The 23,904-nt window shown below is 49.0% G+C and overlaps 1 protein-coding gene across 2 annotated transcripts in view; it reads left to right on the forward strand.

Annotated features, from left to right (window-relative positions):
- MTA2 (metastasis associated 1 family member 2) overlaps positions 1-23,904 on the forward strand; it is a 524,852-nt gene that overhangs the window by 423,028 nt on the left and 77,920 nt on the right. The window contains exon 17 of one of the 2 annotated variants that reach the window (XM_069207047.1): positions 22,503-22,684. The exons of the other annotated variant lie outside the window; for it this stretch is intronic. Coding sequence (XP_069063148.1) covers positions 22,503-22,684 — 182 coding nt within the window. The remainder of the gene's footprint in view (positions 1-22,502; positions 22,685-23,904) is intronic. 2 annotated transcript variants of the gene reach the window in all.

Consider the following 23,904-nt stretch of genomic DNA (forward strand, 5'->3'; position numbering starts at 1 on the left):
ATTTTAAGAACCACAGGTTCAAATTTAACATGTAATATCTTGTTTGAAAGGTATTGCAGGTAAGTACATTAGGAACTTTGAATCATTTCAATTGCATGTATACTTTTCAAGTTATTCACAAATAGCTACTTTAAAAGTGGACACTTAGTGCAATTTTCACAGTTCCTGGGGGAGGTAAGTTTTTGTTAGTTTTACCAGGTAAGTAAGACACTTACAGGGTTCAGTTCTTGGTCCAAGGTAGCCCACCGTTGGGGGTTCAGAGCGACCCCAAAGTTACCACACCAGCAGCTCAGGGCCGGTCAGGTGCAGAGTTCAAAGTGGTGCCCAAAACGCATAGGCTATAATGGAGAGAAGGGGGTGCCCCGGTTCCGGTCTGCTTGCAGGTAAGTACCCACGTCTTCGGAGGGCAGACCAGGGGGGTTTTGTAGGGCACCGGGGGGGACACAAGCCCACACAGAAATTTCACCCTCAGCGGCGCGGGGGCGGCCGGGTGCAGGGTCTTTTCCAGGCGTCGGGACTTAGGTTTCAGAGAGTCGCGGTCAGGGGAAGCCTCGGGATTCCCTCTGCAGGCGGCGCTGTGGGGGCTCAGGGGGGACAGGTTTTGGTACTCACAGTCGTAGAGTAGTCCGGGGGTCCTCCCTGAGGTGTTGGTTCTCCACCAGCCGAGTCGGGGTCGCCGGGTGCAGTGTTGCAAGTCTCACGCTTCTTGCGGGGAGTTGCAGGGTTCTTTAAGGCTGCTTCTTGAAACAAAGTTGCAGTCTTTTTGGAGCAGGTCCGCTGTCCTCGGGAGTTTCTTGTCGTCGTCGAAGCAGGGCAGTCCTCAGAGGATGCAGAGGTCGCTGGTCCCTTTGGAAGGCGTCGCTGGAGCAGAGTTCTTTGGAAGGCAGGAGACAGGCCGGTGAGTTTCTGGAGCCAAGGCAGTTGTCTTCTGGTCTTCCTCTGCAGGGGTTTTCAGCTAGGCAGTCCTTCTTGTTGTTGCAGGAATCTAATTTTCTAGGGTTCAGGGTAGCCCTTAAATACTAAATTTAAGGGCGTGTTTAGGTCTGGGGGTTAGTAGCCAATGGCTACTAGCCCTGAGGGTGGGTACACCCTCTTTGTGCCTCCTCCCAAGGGGAGGGGGTAACAATCCTAACCCTATTGGGGGAATCCTCCATCTGCAAGATGGAGGATTTCTAAAAGTTAGAGTCACCTCAGCTCAGGACACCTTAGGGGCTGTCCTGACTGGCCAGTGACTCCTCCTTGTTGCTTTCTTTGTTCCCTCCAGCCTTGCCGCCAAAAGTGGGGGCCGTGGCCGGAGGGGGCGGGCAACTCCACTAAGCTGGAGTGCCCTGCTGTGCTGTGACAAAGGGGTGAGCCTTTGAGGCTCACCGCCAGGTGTTACAGCTCCTGCCTGGGGGAGGTGTTAGCATCTCCACCCAGTGCAGGCTTTGTTACTGGCCTCAGAGTGACAAAGGCACTCTCCCCATGGGGCCAGCAACATGTCTCTAGTGTGGCAGGCTGCTGGAACTAGTCAGCCTACACAGACAGTCGGTTAAGTTTCAGGGGGCACCTCCAAGGTGCCCTCTGGGGTGTATTTTGCAATAAAATGTACACTGGCATCAGTGTGCATTTATTGTGCTGAGAAGTTTGATACCAAACTTCCCAGTTTTCAGTGTAGCCATTATGGTGCTGTGGAGTTCGTGTTTGACCAACTCCCAGACCATATACTCTTATGGCTACCCTGCACTTACAATGTCTAAGGTTTTGTTTAGACACTGTAGGGGTACCATGCTCATGCACTGGTACCCTCACCTATGGTATAGTGCACCCTGCCTTAGGGCTGTAAGGCCTGCTAGAGGGGTGACTGACCTATACTTGCATAGGCAGTGAGAGGCTGGCATGGCACCCTGAGGGGAGTGCCATGTCGACTTACTCGTTTTGTTCTCACTAGCACACACAGGCTGGCAAGCAGTGTCTGTGCTGAGTGAGGGGTCTCTAGGGTGGCATAATACATGCGGCAGCCCTTAGAGACCTTCCCTGGCATCAGGGCCCTTGGTACCAGAGGTACCAGTTACAAGGGACTTATCTGGATGCCAGGGTGTGCCAATTGTGGAAACAATGGTACATTTTAGGTGAAAGAACACTGGTGCTGGGGCCTGGTTAGCAGGGTCCCAGCACACTTCTCAGTCAAGTCAGCATCAGTATCAGGCAAAAAGTGGGGGGGTAACTGCAACAGGGAGCCATTTCTTTACAGATGCCATTCCACCAACAGGCTCCCACTCAGACAATAGTCACGGATGCATCGCTGCTCGGATGGGGAGCGCATATGGATCACCTTCAGATTCAAGGCTCTTGGTCGCAGAGGGAAAGACTATATCACATCAATCTCCTAGAGCTACGTGCATTCCATCTTGCGCTCAAGACCTTCCTCCCCGCATTGACTACGAATACTCTGCTTCTCCAAACAGACAACATGGCCACCATGTATTACTTGAACAAACAAGGGGGCACCAGATCCAGAACTCTGTCTACGGAGGCCCAAACAATTTGGCACTGGCTTCTAGCCAGGAACTTAACAATAGTAGCAACTCACCTTCTGGGCATACAGAATGTCCAAGCTGATGCCCTCAGCCGAGCAATGGACGAAAACCACGAGTGGGTTCTGCACAATGATGTCATCCACTCCGTCTTTTCCATGTGGGGTACCCCTTCTATAGATCTATTCGCAACCCCAGAAAACAAAAAATGCCAAGCTTTTGCCTCCAGGTACTACCATCCAGGGACATTGGGGAATGCCCTGTGGATAGACTGGTCAGGAAAATGTCTTTATGCCTTTCCACCGCTTCCCCTGATACCAACAGTCCTCCTCAAGCTGTCCCACTCCAACACCAAGATGATTCTCATCGCTCTGGAGTGGCCACGCCAGTGGTGGTTTCCGGACCTTCTTCACCGATCACTCCGTCGACATATCAGATTACCATGCCGCCCGACCTTCTCACGAAGTTTCGAGGCCAGATGAGACATCCCAACCTCTTGTCTTTGAATTTGGCAGCATGGCTCCTGAGTTAGTACAATATTGTCACCTTAATCTTCCTCAGGACTGCATGGAGATTCTAAGGGAGGCCAAACACCCTTCCACAAGAACAGCTTATGCCTTCAAAAGGAAAAGGTTCTGCATATGGTGTTCGGACAAGAACTCTGACCCAACGACATGCGGAGAAGAAGCTATTCTTCCATATCTATTACACCTGGCGAATTTTGGCTTACAGTTTTCGTCAAACAGAGTACACCTTGCAGCTCTAACAGCATTTAGGAAAAGTCCTTCACAAACCTCTTTCTTTAAAATCCCAGTCATTAAAGATTTCCTAGAAGGTTTAAAAAAGGTTTTTCCTCCTACTAGACGTCCATCTCCTCCATGGGAGCTTAATATAGTCCTTTCGCATCTGATGCTACACCCCTTTGAACCCATACACAAGGCATCCCTCCAACATCTTACCTGGAAAACTGCCTTTCTTGTAGCAATCACTTCAGCTCGCAGGGTTAGTGAGATCCAGGCCCTTTGCGCTCAAGAACCTTATACTGTTTTCCATTCCTCAAAAGTGGTAATGAGAACACATCCTAAGTTCCTACCTAAAGTCATTTCAGACTTTCATGTAAACCAGACCATCTCCTTACCGACTTTCTTTCAAAATCCATCTACTTCTGCTGAGAGAACACTACATTCTCTCGATGTAAAGAGGGTTTTAAAATTTTATTTAGATAGAACTAAATCATTGCACAAGTCACAACAGCTGTTTATTAACTATGGCCCAGTTCGAACAGGCCTGGCCACCTCCAAACAATCCTTATCCAGGTGGGTTGTCTTGTATCTTATTCTGTTACCAGTTAGCAAATAAATCCCTTGATGGCAGACCTAAGGCCCATTCCACTAGGGGTAAAGCAGCAACTGCTGCTTTGATGAGAAACATTCCGTTAGCAGAAATCTGCAAAGCGGCTACACAGAGATCTGTCCACACCTTTACTAAGCATTACTGTCTTCTGTCGGATGCTAGGACAGATGCTCAAGTTGGACAGGCTTCTCTTAAGAATCTCTTTGCGTGATTTATTATTTCTTTATTGTTCTGTCTACTCCACCGCTGTCATTGGGATGGGCTTGCTAATCTATTCAGTGCTTATTACTATACATGGAAATCCGCTACGAGAGAAGGAATAGTTTCTTACCTGTAACTCCAGTTCTCTCGTAGGGGTATTTCCATGATAGTCATAAGCAACCCTCCCTCCTCCCCGGTGGAGTTGGCATGATGATAATAATAATGAAAGATATTTTCAGACTTCACGTCACCTTACAAGCCTACAAAACGAACTGAGAAAACTGCCTTTTGCTATGCATGATGGGATACAGGAAGTCTTTCTCTTCTTAAAGGCACAGCTCTATTTTTATTCTGTATAAAGGCAGCCTATGGGCTACACTGCCCTGCATTGTTTCATCCTTATTTAAAAGTTTTTAAAAGGTTTGTGAAAGATTTTTTTCTACATCATCTCTAGAATATACATGTTTTTTAATGTATATCTATACTACAGTACCCTTTTTTCAACCAAAAAGAATGGACAATGTGGCCTTTGTAGCTTTTCCTCTAGGCTGCACATTGACATTCTTAAGTGACTTTGCAGGCCTTCCTCAAGAAAGGCCAACATCTACACTTAAGAGGACAATTCAGAACAGTGCTCTGGGGTCCCCGCAGGCGTGCGGAACTAGTCAGTGCTTATGACTATCATGGAAATACCCCTACGAGAGAACTGGAGTTACAGGTAAGAAACTATTCCTTCCTCGTGCTAGTATAGATACACAAGTAACACCTCCTAGGTGTTGGGTCTGAACTGACTCATACCAAAAATGGGCAAAATGTTAATCTCATCAAAACCTGACTGTCCAGACAATAGTGCTTTGTGACCATATGTAGGGAAGCCCACATAGTTGCCTGACAGATGTCTAGGACTGGTACACCATGTGCCAAAAACAGTGGTAGCAGCCTTGGCTATAGTGGAAGGAGCCCTTAAGGCTTACAGAGACTGTGTTTTTTTAAGCCAGTGCATAACATATCCTAATGTAGAGCACAATCCAGCGTGACATGGTTCTTTTCAGCACTACCTTGCCTTTCTTAGCTCCAGTAAATCATTCACTCAGTGGCCTTTGCTATGATTGATGTAGGAGATGAGAACCCTTTTTGGATTCAGCCGATGTACAAGGCCCTCGTTCTAGAGGGGTGAGCGGAGCAAAGAATGTAGGAAGAGTGATTGTCTGATGTGAAAAGGATTTACCACCTTCAGCTAAAAGGAGGTACAAGTCTGAAGAACCACCTTGTCTTGGTACACAGAAGTGTAAAAAGGGTTAACTGAGGAAGACTGAAGCTCCATCGTCCTCTGTGCCGATCTTATGTCAACCAGAAATACTGTCTTGCGGTTGAGCAACCTGAGAGGATAGCCATGCATAAGTTCAAATAGAGAACACCTAAGAAAGCTCAAAACTAAGTTGAAGTCTCACTGGGGCATGATATAAGAAGAAGGTGGAGTCAAATGTAACCTTTTAAGAAATCACATCACCACTAGCGACTTGAAGAAAGAAGTTGGTCTGGCTAAGGTTAAAAAGGCCAGAATAGCTGAAAGGTAGCTTTTAACAGCACCCAGTGCAAGGCCTTGTATGGCCAGGAGGGACAGCACAAACAATAAATCCTCAGGCAGCTTGGCATGTAGTGGGTCTACCTGCTTGTTAACACACCAGGCCACAACGGGTCCCAACAGCAGTTGTATACAGACTTGCTTGAGGGTTTCCTGTCTGGCAGAATTACACCTAGGAGGAAGGTCAAGGCGATCAACTGCTGCCACTCAGTTTCCAAGTATTGAGGTGAATGGTGGGCAGGTTAGGATGCAGGACCCTGCTCTGGTGCTGCGAAGGAAGGTCCTTCCTGAGGGGCAGCCTGATGCTCATGTTGTGGAGTTCTGGAAACTATACACTCCGTGCCAAATCTGTAGCCACTAGGGTGACTTGGGCCTGATCTACAGAACTCTGAGCAGGAACAATATTGGCAGGGAGATATGGGAGTGCTAGGTTCTACTTTAAGCAGAACGCATCTTCGAGTGAGAGCCTCTTTAGAAACTCCAGCGTGCAGATGTTCTGGCCCAGTGTGTGTTTGGTGGTGACTAGCCAAGGCTCCCCCCGTGTGCGAAAGAGACCTTGCACCACCTCTGGATGTAATCGCCACTCGTTGTCTGCAAGGCATCGGCAGCTATGTTTGTCTGCCCTGCCGTTCAAGGATCCTGCCAGGTGCTGCACCACCAGGAAAATGCCCTGGCATACCAGTCATCTGCAGATGAACAAGGCCTTCGAGCATTGGGTCCACAACCGACCCCACCTTGCCCTGCTTGTTGCAGTACAACATGGCGGTGGTGTTTGTAGGAGGCTTGTTCAGTTTATGGTGTACACCTATGTTGTGGCACCCTATACTGAGTCCAGGCAAACCTTAGTGATAGTGAATAGGTGTCCAGATAGCAAAAGCTCTCTAGAGGTAGCTGAGGCGAGCAGCTGAAGCTTATCCAGGAGGAATATAAAGCAAATTTACGGGAGAAAGCACAGTCGCAGGGGTCCTGAATAGCAGGATCCCAGTGAACTACATTCTAAACACACTGACATCAGGCAAAAAGTGAGGGTAACTATGCTACAAAGATGGCACTTTCCTATATAACCTCCTCCCAAACGAAAGCTAATGAGACTATCCTTGCCCAGTTGAGTCTTCACTATCTACGTGGAAATATCTGGAGAGTCCATCTGCATTGGCATGGTTACTCCCAGGTCTATGCTCCACTGAAAAGTCCATCCTCTGTAGGGAAATGGACCACCTCAAAAGTTTGGGGTTCTCATCTTTCATCTGTTTAAGCCAGTGGGGGCTTGTGGTCTGTCTGAACAAGGAAGTGAGTGCCAAACAGGTAAGGCCTCAACTTCTTCAAAGCCCAGACCACAGCAGAGGCCTCTCTCTCAATGGCTGACCAACGCTTTCGTCTGGGGTCAATCTTCTGCTGATAAAAGCCACAGGTTGATCCTGGCCCTCTTCATTTAGTTGTGATGGCACTGCTCCTATTCCTAATCGGAAGCATCAGTCTGGACAGTGAATTGTTTGGAATATCTGGGCTTTTGAGAATTGGAGCTAAGCACATGGCCTTTTTCAGGGGATCAAAGCTGACTGTTCACTTTACCTTTTTAGGCATTTTTTTTTAGAAGGGAGATCATTCAAAGGGGCTACAATGATGGAACCATACCCATTTGCAGATCTCCTGTAGTACCCCGTCAGGCCCAGGAAAGCTCTGACCTGGGTCTGGGTAGTTGGTGCAACCCAGTCCAAGATGGTTTGGATTTTGCTTTGTAAGGGTTGAACTTGGCCTCTACCTACCAGGTGGCCCAAGTAAACCATTTTACTCTTCCCTAGCTGTCATTTTGTAGCCTTGATAGTGAGTGTAAGGAAATGCCTCCTTGGCATGGTTACCCCCTGACTTTTTGCCTTTGCTGATGCTATGTTTTGAATTTAAAGTGTGCTGAGGCCTGCTAACCAGGCCCCAGCACCAGTGTTCTTTCCCTAACCTGTACTTTTGTTTCCACAATTGGCACACCCTGGCATCCAGGTAAGTCCCTTGTAACTGGTACCCCTGGTACCAAGGGCCCTGATGCCAGGGAAGGTCTCTAAGGGCTGCAGCATGTCTTATGCCACCCTGGGGACCACTCACTGAGCACACACACACTGCTTGCCAGCTTGTATGTGCTAGTGGGGATAAAACGACTAAGTCGACATGGCACTCCCCTCAGGGTGCCATGCCAACCTCACACTGCCTACAGGTATAGAGAAGTCACCCCTCTAGCAGGCCTTACAGCCCTAAGGCAGGGTGCACTATACCATAGGTGAGGGCATAAGTGCATGAGCACTATGCCCCTACAGTGTCTAAGCAAAACCTTAGACATTGTAAGTGCAGAGTAGCCATAAGAGTATATGGTCTGGGAGTCTGTCATGCACGAACTCCACAGCACCATAATGACTACACTGAAAACTGCGAAGTTTGGTATCCAACTTCTCAGCACAATAAATGCACACTGATGCCAGTGTACATTTTATTGTAACATACACCCCAGAGGGCACCTTAGAGGTGCCCCCTGAAACCTTAACCGACTATCCGTGTAGGCTGACTAGTTTTAGCAGCCTGCCACACACCAGACATGTTGCTGGCCACATGGGGAGAGTGCCTTTGTCACTCTGGCTAGTAACAAAGCCTGTACTGGGTGGAGGTGCTTCACACCTCCCCCTGCAGGAACTGTAACACCTGGCGGTGACCCTCAAAGGCTCACCCCCTTTGTTACAGCACCCCAGGGCACTCCAGCTAGTGGAGTTGCCCACCCCCTCCGGCCACGGACCCACTTTTGGCAGCAAGGCCGGAGGAGATAATGAGAAAAACAAGGAGGAATCACTGGCCAGTCAGGACAGCCCCTAAGGTGTCCTGAGCTGAGGTGACTCTTACTTCTAGAAATCCTCCATCTTGCAAATGGAGGGTTCCCCCAATAGGACTAGGGATGTGCCCCCCCTCCCCTCAGGGAGGAGGCACAAAGAGGGTGTAGCCACCCTCAGGGCTAGTAGCCATTGGCTACTAACCCCCCAGACCTAAAGTTCAGTATTTAGGGGCTCCCCAGAACCTAGGAAACTAAATTCCTGCAACCTAAAAAGAGGACTGCTGAACTGAAAAACCTGCAGAGAAGACGGAGACACCAACTGCTTTGGCCCCAGCTCTACCGGCCTGTATCCCCACTTCTAAAGACACTGCTCCAGCAACGCGTTCCCAGGGTCCAGCAACCTCTGAAGCCTCAGAGGACTACCCTGCATCTAGAAGGACCAAGAACTCCAGAGGACAGCGGCTCTGTTCACCAAAGACTGCAACTTTGCAACAAAGAAGCAACTTTGATACACACACCTTTCCCGCCGGAAGCGTGAGACTTTGCACTCTGCACCCGACGCCCCCGGGCCGACTTGTGGAGAACAAACACCACAGGGAGGTCTCCCCGGTGACTATGAGACCGTGAGTAGCCAGAGTTGACCCCCCTGAGCCCCCACAGCGATGCCTGCAGAGGGAATCCCGAGGCTCCCCCTGACCGCGACTGCCTGCTTCAAAGACCCGATGCCTGGTAAAGGCACTGCATCCGCAGCCCCCAAGACCTGAAGGATCCGAGCTCCAGTGCAGGAGCGACCCCCCAGGTGGCCCTCTCCCTTGCCCAGGTGGTGGCTACCCCGAGGAGCCCCCCCCCCCCTTGCCTGCCTGCATCGCTGAAGAGACCCCTTGGTCTCCCATTGATTTCTATTGAAAACCCGATGCTTGTTTGCACACTGCACCCGGCCGCCCCGTGCCGCTGAGGGTGTACTTTGTGTGGACTTGTGTTTCCCCCCCATCCCCATTTCCCCCCCCCCCCCCCCCCCCTCTCGTTGCCCTACAAAACTCCTCTGGTCTGCCCTCCGAAGACACGGGTACTTACCTGCTGGCAGACTGAATCCGGGGCACCCCCTTCACCATTGAAGCCTATGCGTTTTGGGCACCACTTTGACCTCTGCACCTGACCGGCCCTGAGCTGCTGGTGTGGTAACTTTGGGGTTGCTCTGAACCCCCAACGGTGGGCTACCTTGAACCCAACTTTGAACCCCGTAGGTGGTTTACTTACCAGCAAAAACTAACAAACACTTATCTCACCCAGGAACTGTTGAAAATTGCACTGTCTAGTTTTAAAATAGCTATGTCATTTATGTGAAAACTGTATATGCTATTTTGCTAATTCAAAGTTCCTAAAGTACCTACCTGAAATACCGTTCATTTGAAGTATTACTTGTAAATCTTGAACCTGTGGTTCTTAAAATAAACTAAGAAAATGTATTTTTCTATATAAAAACCTATTGGCCTGGAATTGTCTGAGTGTGTGTTCCTCATTTATTGCCTGTGTGTGTACAACAAATGCTTAACACTACTCCTCTGAAAAGCCTACTGCTCAACCACACTACCACAAATTAGAGCATTAGAATTATCTGTTTTTTGCCACTATCTTACCTCTAAGGGGAACCCTTGGACTCTGTGCATACTATTCCTTACTTTGAAATAGTGCATACAGAGCCAACTTCCTACATCTACCCATTGGTTTGCCAGGTAACAAATGAGTGGAAAACCTCCTTTGTGTCTTAAGACCTATCAGGCCAGTGAAAATGTGGACATGTCTGTCCCAAGTCTTGATTTGCCCAAGATGTCCTGCAAGGGGAATATCAGGGGCTAAGGTCAACAGGATCTCCCTAAATTTCTGAGGTATGACCAACCTTCTGGTGACACCAGGGTTGGAGTCTCTGGCCTCAGAGTACAGAAGCCCATTGACCCAATAGACACTGTGGGGTCCACTGAAATAACCTACCGCTCTCTCTGCAGCAACTTGCTTCCTGAGGCCTTCAAGAGTAGGGCAGGATTTCTGTACAAACTCAGTTCTTCCCTGGAGACCCCCCACCCCCCGCCCCCAGCAGCTCTCCTGGGTCAGCACCCAGCTCCTCTGATGCATGTTCCTCACAAGGAGTATGATCATCTCCCTGAGGAGACTGATCCTCACATGAGTCCTGAGCAGAAGGTAATTACCTTTCTCATCTCTTCTTGGGAGCTGGCCATTCCATACTTTCAGGCTCCAGTGCTCCTGATTCTCCTTGTTTCCTGGTCTGTGCTCTTGTCACATTGGCAGGGATTACCTCCCCCCCCATTGTGGGTTTTCTTGCTCACCCTGGTGTGAACCCATTTGTCTACCTTCTTTCCCAGTTCATGGGGAGAGGTCAGATCTGTGTCCACCAGATACTGATGCAGTTTGTACAGCCCTTCATAGTCATGCATGTTACTACCATGTAACCAGCCTTCCAGAGCCTTAACTGAACAGTCCACAAAATCTACCAGTCTTGAGAAGACTCCTCCTGAGTTTCTCTGAACTTAATCCTATCCTCCTCAGTAGTGAGCCCAAACCTATCAATTAGAGCCTCTTTCAAGACCTGGTAGTTATCTGCATCTTCCTCCCTCACAGTCAAAAGTTTGCCTCTGCCTTTGTCTGCAAAGGAGAGACCCAGGATATCTGCCTACTGCCTCTGAGGGACCTCCTGTAATAAACAGGCCCTCACTAAAGCTTCAATCCATTTATGGATGTCATCTAAAACCTTGTAAGGAGATGCTATCATGCTGAGATTCCTAGAATCAAAGGTGTCTTCCCTGACCCTGGACTCGTTTTATGCTGCAGTCATGGGCTTCTAACCCCAAATTTTGTCTTCCCCTCTCCATGTCTAGGACCTCTCAATCTCTCTAGAGCTAGCTGCTGTTTCAACTTTAGTTTGACTTGCTCAGGCCTCAGCAGACTGAACTTCCTATCTAGGGATCTCTCACCTGAGCTTGAGTGGATGGTGCCAACAGCAGATCATGAGGAAAGGGAACCTGATGAAGAGGCGGATACAATCCTCCTGGGTATTTTTACCAACCCTGGGGAGGTAAAGTTGGCCTACTGCTACAACCCTCTCTTGTGCTACCAACACAGTTTCCTGCAGGTTCAAGGTTTTCTCCAGAATCCTCTTGGTCTTAGTCAGTGGGGTCAGAGGAAGAACCTGGTACCTTCTTTCCAACACTGGGGTTCCCCCTCTTCATCTAATTCTCTCATCTTGTCACGATTCTGTAAGTCATCCTTAATAAGTAGATTTAAGAGAATAGTTTTAGTAGGGTTACTACCTGTCTTAAGTTTCTTAGTTGTACATAGGGCCCTGTTTTCCTTGAACTTGAGACCTCCATACCTAGACTCCTGAGATTGGTCAGCTCCTGCAACTAAAGACATGGTGTTAGAGTAGGTAGGTGCATCATATACACTATTCTAAGTCCCTACAATTTTAAAAGACCTGGAGAAAGGACTATTCTAGACACCTGTCTACCCAGGCAAAAGTTTAGAAGTATCTGAAGATATTAGTGTAGGGTGTAACCAATAGTTAGTAGTGATGTTTCTAAAGAAATGTCACTGCTGACCAAGTGATAAAAGCAATGCAAGAGTCTTTTCCCACCGCTGCCACCAATGTAGGAGGCTGGCTCAGTTTATGGTATACACTTATGGTGTGGTACCCTATACTGAGTCCAGGCAACCGTTACTGATAGTAAATAGGTGTCCAGATAGCAAAAACTCTAGAGGTAGCAGAGGCGAGCAGCTAAAGCTTATCCGGGAGGAATGTAGAGCTCTTGCAATACTGTAGTCAGGCAGTATCTCCCAAGAAATAACCACACAAGTGTTGCAAAAAATAAAGGATACTTTATTACAGCACTACTGCTAGACTATTATTGGCATATCTCCCTTTGGCAATATCTACACACAATATGTACACACAATAAACATCAGGAACACCCTATGCGTGGGCCAAACCATAAACTAAAAGAGTGGAATGTGAAATAGTGACCCAACCAGGGTAAATGTGGTAGTTGGCTAGGAGCTGGGGGCAGGTAATAACATCAGAGGTAAGTACAGTAAGTGTCCCCAGCAACCAGGTGTAAGGTAGTTACCACTCAGTTGTCCCATAGACTAACACAGGGAGTAGTGGTTGGAGTTTGTGGAATTTAGGACCCTTCCAAGTGGACCCCGAGAAAACTAGCAGACAAGAGGTTGGATGGAGAGTGCACCTACCCTAGGATACCCAGAAGACAGTAGTACCTACACCAGGGACCTGGATACAGAGGGGGGAAAGGGAGTCTCGCAGATTTCAGTGGAAGCCTTGATTATCCAGCTGCTGTCACAGCCCATGGACCAGGCCGGTGAAACCCAGGGACTGATTCAGAACGAGGAGGACCTGCAAAGGAAGGAGACAGTCCAGCATCCTTGGAGGTGGTGCAGGTGGCAATGTCTGCCCTCCTGAAGGTGAAGTTTCTGCAAGTCGGTGGAAGAAGTCCAGCTACGGAGTCCAGGAGATGCAGAAGATCCCGGGAGCTGCCTACGAGCTGTCCCTCATCAGTCGCCGGATCGAAGGAGGGTCAGTGACAAGCCAGGTCACCAACAGTCACTGGCAAATACAAACAGAAGCTGAAGAAGAGTTTACAAAGTTCTGGGGACCAGCAGGGTCCAGGAGACTCTACTCAGAAGGGGGAGTCAGGGCTGAGCCTGAGCACTCAGGAAGGCAGGCAGAAGTCTTTGGTACCCCCATGAGTGACCCAATGGCGATGGACACAAGGAGGCCTTACCAGCACAAAAAAAAACAGAAGTTCCACATCGCAGGAGTTGGAATACAACTGCTGATCTTCACTTCTCAGAGTGCTGGAGACCGGGGCTTCTTGGTGCCTGAAGATCTCCCGGAGGAAGAGTCAACAAGCAGATGCAACAGTCGCGATGCACATGTGTTCCAATCTAGTGGCAGGAGCAGAGGCCCACAGTCTCCCAAGTTGGTTAGAAGACAATCAGACCCAAAAGTGGCCACCTGTGTTGCAGAGTCGTTGGATGTCCATGGGACAGCAGACTCCACCAGCCGGTCAAAGTTGTCATGGGGTGCCTGTGTTTGCAGGGGAGTGAATCCTTCATTCCAAGGGATATTCCCTCATGCTTCCTGGTGCAAACAGTTCCCTTGTGAAACTGTAGGGTGCACAGCCTCAGGTACTGTAGAATTCTTGTAATCCAGAGAAACAATGTTGCAATGGGAGCCTTTCCAACAAAAACCTGTGTTTCAGTTCCAGAGCAGACCAGCAGCGGTTCCAGAGGCCAGGAGCAGAAGATGTCTTTCAGCAAGTTCCTTGAAGAGTCTTGCTTGACTAATCTGAGGTCCACCCTTGGGGGGACCCCCTAAGTAACCCTAAAAAAGGGTTAGTAACTCTCTGAAGTGACCCATTTATCAGAGGGTGTCAGGGACCCCTTCTTCCTGATCTAATCAGTCAGATACTCCCAGGGGCCTCTGCCAAACTTGTTTCTAAGAAGGCAGAATCAAGTGGCCTCTTGGCTGAGCTCTGTGCACCTCCCAGGGGAGGAGCTGAAAAGGGGGGTTATCACTCCCCTGTCCTTTGTGTAGTTTCAGGCCAGAGCGGGAACCTGGGGTTCCTGAACTGGTGCAAACCGGATTGTGCAGGGATGGCACCAACTGTGCCCTTCAAAGCAGTCTGGTGACACTCAGAGACCACTCCACCCAGATCTTAGACACCTAATACACAGGGGGGAGGTGGTCACACCTCTACCTCGCAGGAAATCCTTTGTTCTGCTTCTCCAACCTGAGCCTGGCTCACCAGGAGAAGGGCAGAACAGTGTCTGGGGTCAATAGTAATGTGAGCGGGCAGCTGTAGACCCCGTAAGGCTGCACAGGCAGAACTTGGGGGATCCTCTAAGGAACCCCCAGAGTACATGTTATCATGCATCTACCACTAGAATTGGTGTAGCGGTGAGATTCCAATATGTTTGATACCAAACATGCCCAGGTTTGGAGAAGCCATTATGTAGTTGGACTACTCGTGTTGACCAGTGTCCACTACATACCTCAAGATGGCTTCCCCGCAGTTAGAGTCCAGGAATTGGCCTGGGATCTGCAGGGGCACCCTGCTTAAGAAGGGGTGCACTCCCACTTAGGGACATGCACCCTGCCCTTAGGCTGAAGGGCCTACAAGAGGGGTGACTTACAATGTCTAAGTGCAGTGACCAGGTAAGATGGTGAAAGGGTTCATGCACCATTTCATGCAGGATACGATGGCAGGCCTGCACACACAGTTTGCAAGGCTCCCTCAGGTGGCACAATACATGCTGCGGCCCATGGGGGACCCCTGGTCTACCAATGTCCTTGGTACCATATGCTAGGGAGTTGTGTAGGTGTACCGGTATACCAATTGTTGGTGTAAAAGGTTTATCAGCCACCAAATGTTGAGGAGAGAGCATTGTCACTGGGATCCTTATTATTAGGATCCCAGTGAACTTCAGTCTAAACACACTGACATAAGGCAAAAAGTGGGGATAACTATGCTAGAAAGATGACACTTTACTACAGGTGCCACCTAAATACTGAATCTAGGGGTGTTAAAGGGAGTTCCAGGTAGTAGCCAGTGGGCTAGTCACCTTTAGGGTGACAACACCTTTCCTTTGACCACTTCTTTTGGGAAGTGGCATAGCCCTAATCCTATTGGTCTAATTCCATTCATACAAGATGGAGGAATTTAAAAAGTAGTATCCACTTCAGCTCGTCTACCCTACGGGTGGGACTGGCATGACGTGGTCATTCCTCCTAATTTACCTAATTGTCCTGCCAATCCTGCCACCAAAAGTAGGGTCAGGAACTGGGGATCGGCCTCCTCCACCATTTGGAGAGGCCTGGTCGCATTTAAAGGTGGCAAACCCTTTGAAGCTTCCCGCCCTGTAATGTCCGTCCTGCCTGGGAGAGGAGGTTGCACCTCTGCCTAGAACAGGTCTGTTTTTCTGAGCCCTTGAGAGCATTCGCTCTCACCTCAGGGCCAGAACTCAGTCTAAGGTGGCTGTACTGGTTTTGACCACCTAGTGCCCATGCTAGGAGTTAGTAGATTGTCCGGGGGGCACCTCTAAGATGCCCTGTAAGTGCATGTATTAATAAATCAGTCACTGGATTCAGTGATTGTTTAATAATGAGATATTTGATACCAAACATCCCTGTTGTCAATGAAGACATCATGTAGCTGGAAACTCATAATGACCAGTGTCCAGCACATATTCTTAAAATGGTGTCACTGATCACTTACTATGTCTGAGAATAGACAGGCATAGCAGGGACATATCTGCTCATGCAGGCATGGCCTGACATGCTATATAATACACTCTGCCTTTAGTGCTGGGGCATGCAGTGTAAAGGGGTCAGTACACACATTTAGTTATTCACCTAGTCACGCAGCCTGTAAAAGCAGCACTGTGTACTTAGTGAGGGGGTCCCTGAGGGTGGCACAATTCCTGCTGCAGCACTCAGGGGCCTTCCTTTAGTACCCCATGCCCTAGGTACTGGGGTACCATTTACAAGTACTTATAGTGGTAGCTAAGGTGTAAGGAAATGCGTCCTTGGCATGGTTCCCCCCTGACTTTTTTGCCTTTGCTGATGCTAAGTTATGATTTGAAAGTGTGCTGGGACCCTGCCAACCAGGCCCCAGCACCAGTGTTCTTTCCCTAAACTGTACCTTTGTCTCCACAATTGGCACAACCCTGGCACTCAGGTAAGTCACTTGTAACTGGTACCCCTGGTACCAAGGGCCCTGATGCCAGGGAAGGTCTCTAAGGGCTGCAGCATGTCTTATGCCACCCTGGGGACCCCTCAGCACATGCACACTGCTTCACAGCTTGTGTGTGCTGGTGAGAAGAAAATGACTAAGTCGACATGGCACTCCCCTCAGAGTGCCATGCCAACCTCACACTGCCTGTGGCATAGGTAAGTCACCCCTCTAGCAGGCCTTACAGCCCTAAGGCAGGGTGCACTATACCACAGGTGAGGGCATAGGTGCATGAGCACTATGCCCCTACAGTTTCTAAGCCAAACCTTAGACATTGTAAGTGCAGGGTAGCCATATGAGTATATGGTCTGGGAGTCTGTCAAACACAAACTCCACAGCACCATAATGGCTACACTGAAAACTGGGAAGTTTGGTATCAAACTTCTCAGCACAATAAATGCACACTGATGCCAGTGTGCAATTTATTGTAAAATACACCCAGAGGGCTTCTTAGAGATGCCCCTGAAAACATACCCGACTTCCAGTGTAGGTTGACTAGTTTTTGCCAGCCTGCCACACACCAGACATGTTGCTGGCCACATGGGGAGAGTGCCTTTGTCACTCTGTGGCCAGAAACAAAGCCTGTGCTGGGTGGAGGTGCTTTTCACCTCCCCCTGCAGGAACTGTAACACCTGGCAGTGAGCCTCAAAGGCTCACCCCCTTTTTTACAGTGCCACAGGGCATCTCAGCTAGTGGAGATGCCCGCCCCTCCGGCCACTGCCCCCACTTTTGGCAGCAAGGCTGGAGGAGATAATGAGAAAAACAAGGAGTCACCATGTCTCTCCCCCCCCCCCCCCCCCCCCCCTAAATCAGAACAGCCTCTTAGGTGTCCTGAGCTGAGGTGACTCTTACTTTTAGAAATCCTCTGTAGGAAGTTGGCTCTGTATGTGCTATTTCAAAGTAAGGAATAGCATGCACAGAGTCCAAGGGTTCCCCTTAGAGGTAAGATAGTGGCAAAAAGAGATAATACTAATGCTCTATTTTGTGGTAGTGTGGTCGAGCAGTAGGCTTATCAAAGGAGTAGTGTTAAGCATTTGTTGTACATACACACAGGCAATAAATGAGGAACACACACTCGGAGACAAATCCAGCCAATAGGTTTTGTTATAGAAAAATCTTTTCTTAGTTTATTTTAAGAACCACAGGTTCAAATTCTACATGTAATATCTCATTTGAAAGGTATTGCAGGTAAGTACTTTAGGAACTTTGAATAATCACAGTAGCATATATACTTTTTACATAAAACACAATAAGCTGTTTTAAAAGTGGACACAGTGCAATTTTCACAGTTCCTGGGGGAGGTAAAGTATTGTTATTTTTAGCAGGTATGTAAATCACTTACAGGTCTCAGTTTTGGGTCCAAGGTAGCCCACCGTTGGGGGTTCAGAGCAACCCCAAAGTTACCACACCAGCAGCTCCGGGCCGGTCAGGTGCAGAGGTCAAAGAGGTGCCCAAAACACATAGGCTCCAATGGAGAGAAGGGGGTGCCCCGGTTCCAGTCTGCCAGCAGGTAAGTACCCGCGTCTTCGGAGGGCAGACCAGGGGGGTTTTGTAGGGCACCGGGGGGGGGGGGACACAAGTCAGCACAAAAAGTACACCCTCAGCAGAGCGGGGGCGGCCGGGTGCAGTGTGTAAACAAGCGTCGGGTTCTCTGTAGATTTCAATGGGAGACCAAGGGGTCTCTTCAGCGGTGCAGGCAGGCAAGGGGGGGGCTCCTCGGGGTAGCCACCACCTGGGCAAGGGAGAGGGCCTCCTGGGGGTCACTCCTGCACTGGAGTTCCGTTCCTTCAGGTCCTGGGGGCTGCGGGTGCAGGGTCTTTTCCAGCCGTCGGGACTTTAGGTTCAGGCAGTCGTGGTCAGGGGGAGCCTCGGGATTCCCTCTGCAGGCGTCGCTGTGGGGGCTCAGGGGGGACAACTTTGGTTACTCACGGACTCGGAGTCGCCGGAGGGTCCTCCCTGAGGTGTTGGTTCTCCACCAGTTGAGTCGGGGTCGCCGGGTGCAGTGTTGCAAGTCTCACGCTTCTTGCGGGGAGTTGCAGGGGTCTTTAAATCTGCTCCTTTGAAACAAAGTTGCAGTTCTGTTGGAGCAGTGCCGCTGTCCTCTGGAGTTTCTAGTCTCTCTTGAAGTAGGGCAGTCCTCTGAGGATTCAGAGGTCGCTGGTCCTTTGGAAAGCGTCGCTGGAGCAGGTTTCTTTAGAAGGCAGGAGACAGGCCGGTAGGACTGGGGCCAAAGCAGTTGGTGTCTTCTTTCTTCTTCTGCAGGGGTTTTCAGCTCAGCAGTCTTCTTCTTCGGTAAGTTGCAGGAATCTAATTTCTTAGGTTCAGGGAGCCCTTAAATACTCAATTTAAGGGCGTGTTTAGGTCTGGGGGGTTAGTAGCCAATGGCTACTAGCCCTGAGGGTGAGTACACCCTCTTTGTGGCTCCTCCCAAGGGGAGGGGGTCACATCCCTAATCCTATTGGGGGAATCCTCCATCTGCAAGATGGAGGATTTCTTAAATTTAGAGTTACCTCAGCTCAGGACACCTTAGGGGCTGTCCTGACTGGCCAGTGACTCCTCCTTGTTTTTCTCATTATCTCTCCTGGACTTGCCGCCAAAAGTGGGGGCTGGGTCCAGGGGGCGGGCATCTCCACTAGCTGGAGTGCCCTGGGGCATTGTAACACGAAGCTTGAGCCTTTGAAGCTCACTGCTAGGTGTTACAGTTCCTGCAGGGGAGAGGTGTGAAGCACCTCCACCCAGAGCAGGCTTTGTTTCTGTCCTCAGAGAGCACAAAGGCTCTCACTGCATGAGGTCAGAAACTCGTCTCTCAGCAGCAGGCTGGCACAGACCAGTCAGTCCTGCACTGAACAATTGGGTAAAATACAGGGGGCATCTCTAAGAGGCCCTCTGTGTGCATGTTTTTAATAAATCCAACACTGGCATCAGTGTGGGTTTATTATTCTGAGAAGTTTAATACCAAACTTCCCAGTATTCAGTGTAGCCATTATGGAGCTGTGGAGTTCGTTTCTGACAGACTCCCAGCCCATGTACTCTTATGGCTACCCTGCACTTACAATGTCTAAGGTTTTGCTTAGACACTGTAGGGGCATAGTGCTCATGCACATATGCCCTCACCTGTGGTATAGTGCACCCTGCCTTAGGGCTGTAAGGCCTACTAGAGGGGTGACTTACCTATGCCACAGGCAGTGGGAGGTTGGCATTGCACCCTGAGGGGAGTGCCATGTCGACTTAGTCATTTTCTCCCCACCAGCACACACAAGCTGGCAAGCAGTGTGTCTGTGCTGAGTGAGGGGTCCCTAGGGTGGCATAAGACATGTTGCAGCCCTTAGAGACCTTCCCTGGCATCAGGGCCCTTGGTACCAGGGGTACCAGTTACAAGGGACTTACCTAGGTGCCAGGGTTGTGCCAATTGTGGAAACAATGGTACATTTTAGGTGAAAGAACACTGGTGATGGGGCCTGGTTAGCAGGGTCCCAGCACACTTCTCAGTCAAGTCAGTATCAGGCAAAAAGTGGGGGGTAACCAACAGGGAGCCATTTCTTTACATCCTCCATCTTGTAGAAGGAGGATTCCCCCAATAGGATTAGGGATGTGCCCCCCTTCCCACAGGGAGGAGGCACAAAGAGGGTGCAGCCACCCTCAAGGACAGTAGCCACTACTACCCTCTCAGACCTAAACACACCCCTAAATTCAGCATTTAGGGGCCCCCAGAACCTAGGAAACTAGATTACTGCAGCCTAAAGAAGGACTGCTGACCTGAAGCCCTGCAGTGAAGATGGAGACAACAACTGTTTTGGCCCCAGCCCCACCGGCCTGTCTCCCTACTTCGAAAACTGCAACAGCGACGCATCCAACAGGGAGCAACGACCTCTGAAGCCTCAGAGGACTGCCCTGCACCCAAAGGACCAAAAAGCTCCCGTGAACAGCAGCTCTGTTCAACCATCAGCAACTTTCTGTTACAAAGAAGCAACTTTAAAGACTCCACGTTTCCCGCCGGAAGCGTGAGACTTTCCACTCTGCACCCGACGCCCCTGGCTCGACCTGCGGATAACAAACACCTCAGGGAGGACTCTCCAGTGACTGCGAGCCCGTGTGTAACCAGAGAAGACCCCCCTGAGCCTCACAGCGACGCCTGCAGAAGAAATCAAGAGGCTCCCCCTGACCGCGACTGCCTGAATAAGGGACCCGACGCCTGGAACCAACACTGCACCTGCAGCCCCCAGGACCTGAAGGAACTGAACTCCAGTGCAGGAGCGACCACCAGGCGACCCTCGGCCTAGCCCAGGTGGTGGCTACCCCGAGGAGCCCCCCCCCCTCTGCCTGCATGCATCGTTGAAGAGACTCCCGGGTCTCCCCATTGATTCCAATACAAAACCCGACGCCTGTTTGCACTCTGCACCCGGCTTCCCCTGTGCCACTGAGGGTGTACTTACTGTGCCTGCTTGTGTTTCTCTCCCCCCCATGCCCTACAAACCCCCCTGATCTGCCCTCCGAGGACGCAGTTACTTACCTGCTGGCAGACTGGAACCGGGCACCCCTGTTTCCATTGAAGCCTATGTGTTTTGGGCACCTCTTTGACCTCTGCACCTGACCGGCCCTGAGCTGCTTGTATGGTAACGTTTAGGTTGCCTGGAACTGCCAACGGTGGGCTACCTTGGACCCAACATTGAACTCTGTAAGTGTTTTACTTACCTCCCCCAGGAACTGTTGATTTTTGCACTGTCTACTTTTAAAATAGCTTATTGCCATTTTTGTCAAAACTGTACATGCTATTGTGATTATTCAAAGTTCCTAGAATACCTGCGTGAAATACCTTTCATTTGAAGTATTACTTGTAAATCTTGAACCTGTGGTTCTTAAAATAAACTAAGAAAATATATTTTTCTATATAAAAACCTATTGGCCTGGAGTAAGTCTTTGAGTGTGTTCCTCATTTGTTCCTCATTTATTGCCTGTGTGTGTACAACAAATGCTTAACACTACCCTCTGATAAGCCTACTGCTCGACCACACTACCACAAAATATAGCATTAGAATTATCTCTTATTGCCACTATCTTACCTCTAAAGGGAACCCTTGGTCTCTGTGCACACTATTTCTTACTTTGAAATAGTATATACAGAGCTAACTTCCTACATAACGGTTTGCCAAATGGGAAAAACGACTGCAGTTTTAGGGAAAGAGACCTGGCACTGGGGACCTATTTAGCAGGGATTCTGTGCACTTTCAGTTGAAATTGCACAAGAAACCAGGCAAAGAATTTGGGGGTGACCATGTCAAAAGAGGCACTTTCCTACACCCGGAAAGAGGGGAACTATTAGCATAAATGGGTGTTGCCTATATAGACCAGTGCATGTCGCATTCAAGCATCAACAGTGGAGTTGTAGATGCCACATTCCAGCTTGCAGAGGTACTGCTTCAAAGTTTTCCAGGTCTAGTCTGATGCCTGGGGAATATTTTAAGGTGAGGAATCTGGTTTGAAGTCTCTGCAGAAAGCTTGTATTAGGATTTGAGGAGCAACTGCTGTGGCAGTAAGAATAGTTTTGGGGTGGAGGGAACATGCTGTAGCAGTTCGCATCATGTGCCTGAGAACAGGAGCAAGCAAAATTTGCTATTACATGAGATGAAAAGTACAAGGTTATAGGAAAAGAAAGTCTACTGTGGGACCTGGTCTTCGAGACTCCACCAGTTAAAATATGTTGAAAAATGTTGCCAAGTTATTTTTGTGAATATGATTTCTCAATACACCGTAGCCTTTAAACCTTCTAATAATTGAGTCTGCATCGGGTCATAGCTGCAATCGCTAAACTCAATAGTCCTGAGACACTGGTAAAGTTGCATTCACTTTCAGGTTCTAGCATATTGCTTGAGTTCAGAGCTGTGGAGGAGTAAGAAGACCATCTCTTTCTGAGAGTGAGAGGAGATGTCAGTTTACTGCCATAAGTAAACAATCTTTGGGTATGCTTTGTTCCCACATCTGCCACCATCATTGGCTACCTATTTCTTTACCTTGGAGGTCCTGTAATAACTCGCGCAACTCTTGTATTGAAGGAAGTCTACAGATAAACTCTACAGACATCTGGTGTGCTTCCATTCCTGTTTGAGTCCAGGCAGAGGTTTAAACCTCCTTTCTGCTCTCCCTCTTAAAACCTGTTTCTGCCCTCCACCCCAGCGCAAAAATGTCATTAAGTGACGCTTGCTGCTTTCTAATTGGTGCAGGTGACAGGAGCTGGAGCCGCTGTTGTTGCTACTGCCGCCGCAGTGGCCCCCTCGTTTGCAGCCAATGGCAGACCGATGTCTTCCGGGATGAGGTCCAGTACTCAGCCCATGGTAAAGCGTCAGAAGCTCAACCCAGCTGATGCCCCTAACCCTGTCGTCTTCGTGGCTACAAAAGACACCAGGTAAAAAAAAACTGCTGGGAGGATGGGAACCTTGGAGTACATGTCCTGGGGTGTTGACAGCAGTAGAGGTGGGTAGCAGGACCATTCAACATAGGGGGTGAAGTGGCAAGTGGCATCTGCCCCAAAGATGCCTCTGCTGCCATCAACTTGGCATGGTTGGTTGACTGGTGAGTGGTGTGTGTCCGAGCACAGCATTTTTGTGCAAACCCTGTACAATCACTGACCATGAGCAGGCATTCCCAAGCATAGGGAATTGAAATGGCCAGTTTACCTGTCCATTGTTATGGCATTGAATTAATGAACTTCTGGCATTCTCTGACCCTTGCAAATAAGCTCTTCTAATCAGTTGCTGCTCATTCAACTAGATGAAGCATTAAAAATCCTATTGCTGAAACAAGTAATACCTCCTTTATGAAAAACAGTGAGGCCCGGCAAGCGAGGGAATGTGATCAGCAGCACACTGCACTGGTTTTGAACAGTGATGTGGCTATGATATTTTAGTTCCTGTGATTGTGGAAGCTTTCAGAACCTTCGGGAAAAGATAATTATGGTGACTACTTATTTTGTCATCTGGAGATACATTTTGAATCTTCTTAGCGGGATAAGTCTGCTTTAGAATAGCATGAACACAAATAATGCCTAGTAAAATGTTTCATTTGCTTTGGCCCTGAAAGTTTGTAAATAAAAATTGCTGTGCTGGAGTAGTAGTGGTGTGCACTTGTGGGGGGGGGGGGAGGTGAAATTGGATCTGGATTTCAACGATTCAAAGAATAGCTTGAACAGTTTACGTGTTATCTTATGGGGTGATGGGTTTTGAGATACATTGCAAGATGTTGAATAAAGCGTGTTCCTCTACACATGACTGCTGTAGCGTTAGCTTGTCAGGGAACTTAACAGCATTGTGTGCATAGATAAAGCACAAGCAAAGGAGCATATTATTTAAGATAGGCTTACAAGATATTTCAACATCTCTGCTTTTCCAGAGTTGTGTGAGAATAGAGGGTAGTGTTACAAGACTGAAAAGTGACTCTAAATCTTCACTTGCCAAGTTGGCCTTCATAGGCCTGATTAGTCTCTGATAAACAAATACACACTGCTCAAGATTGAGAAACTAATACCATACATCACTTATGTGGACAGGACTACATTGACATTCTTTGAACAGCTATTGAGAGATTATTAATGTGTGTGCTAGACTGGCTAGACCCTTAATACACTAA

The sequence above is a fragment of the Pleurodeles waltl genome, chromosome 9 (genome assembly GCF_031143425.1).
Source record: "Pleurodeles waltl isolate 20211129_DDA chromosome 9, aPleWal1.hap1.20221129, whole genome shotgun sequence".
Classification (NCBI taxonomy): Eukaryota; Metazoa; Chordata; class Amphibia; order Caudata; family Salamandridae; genus Pleurodeles; species Pleurodeles waltl.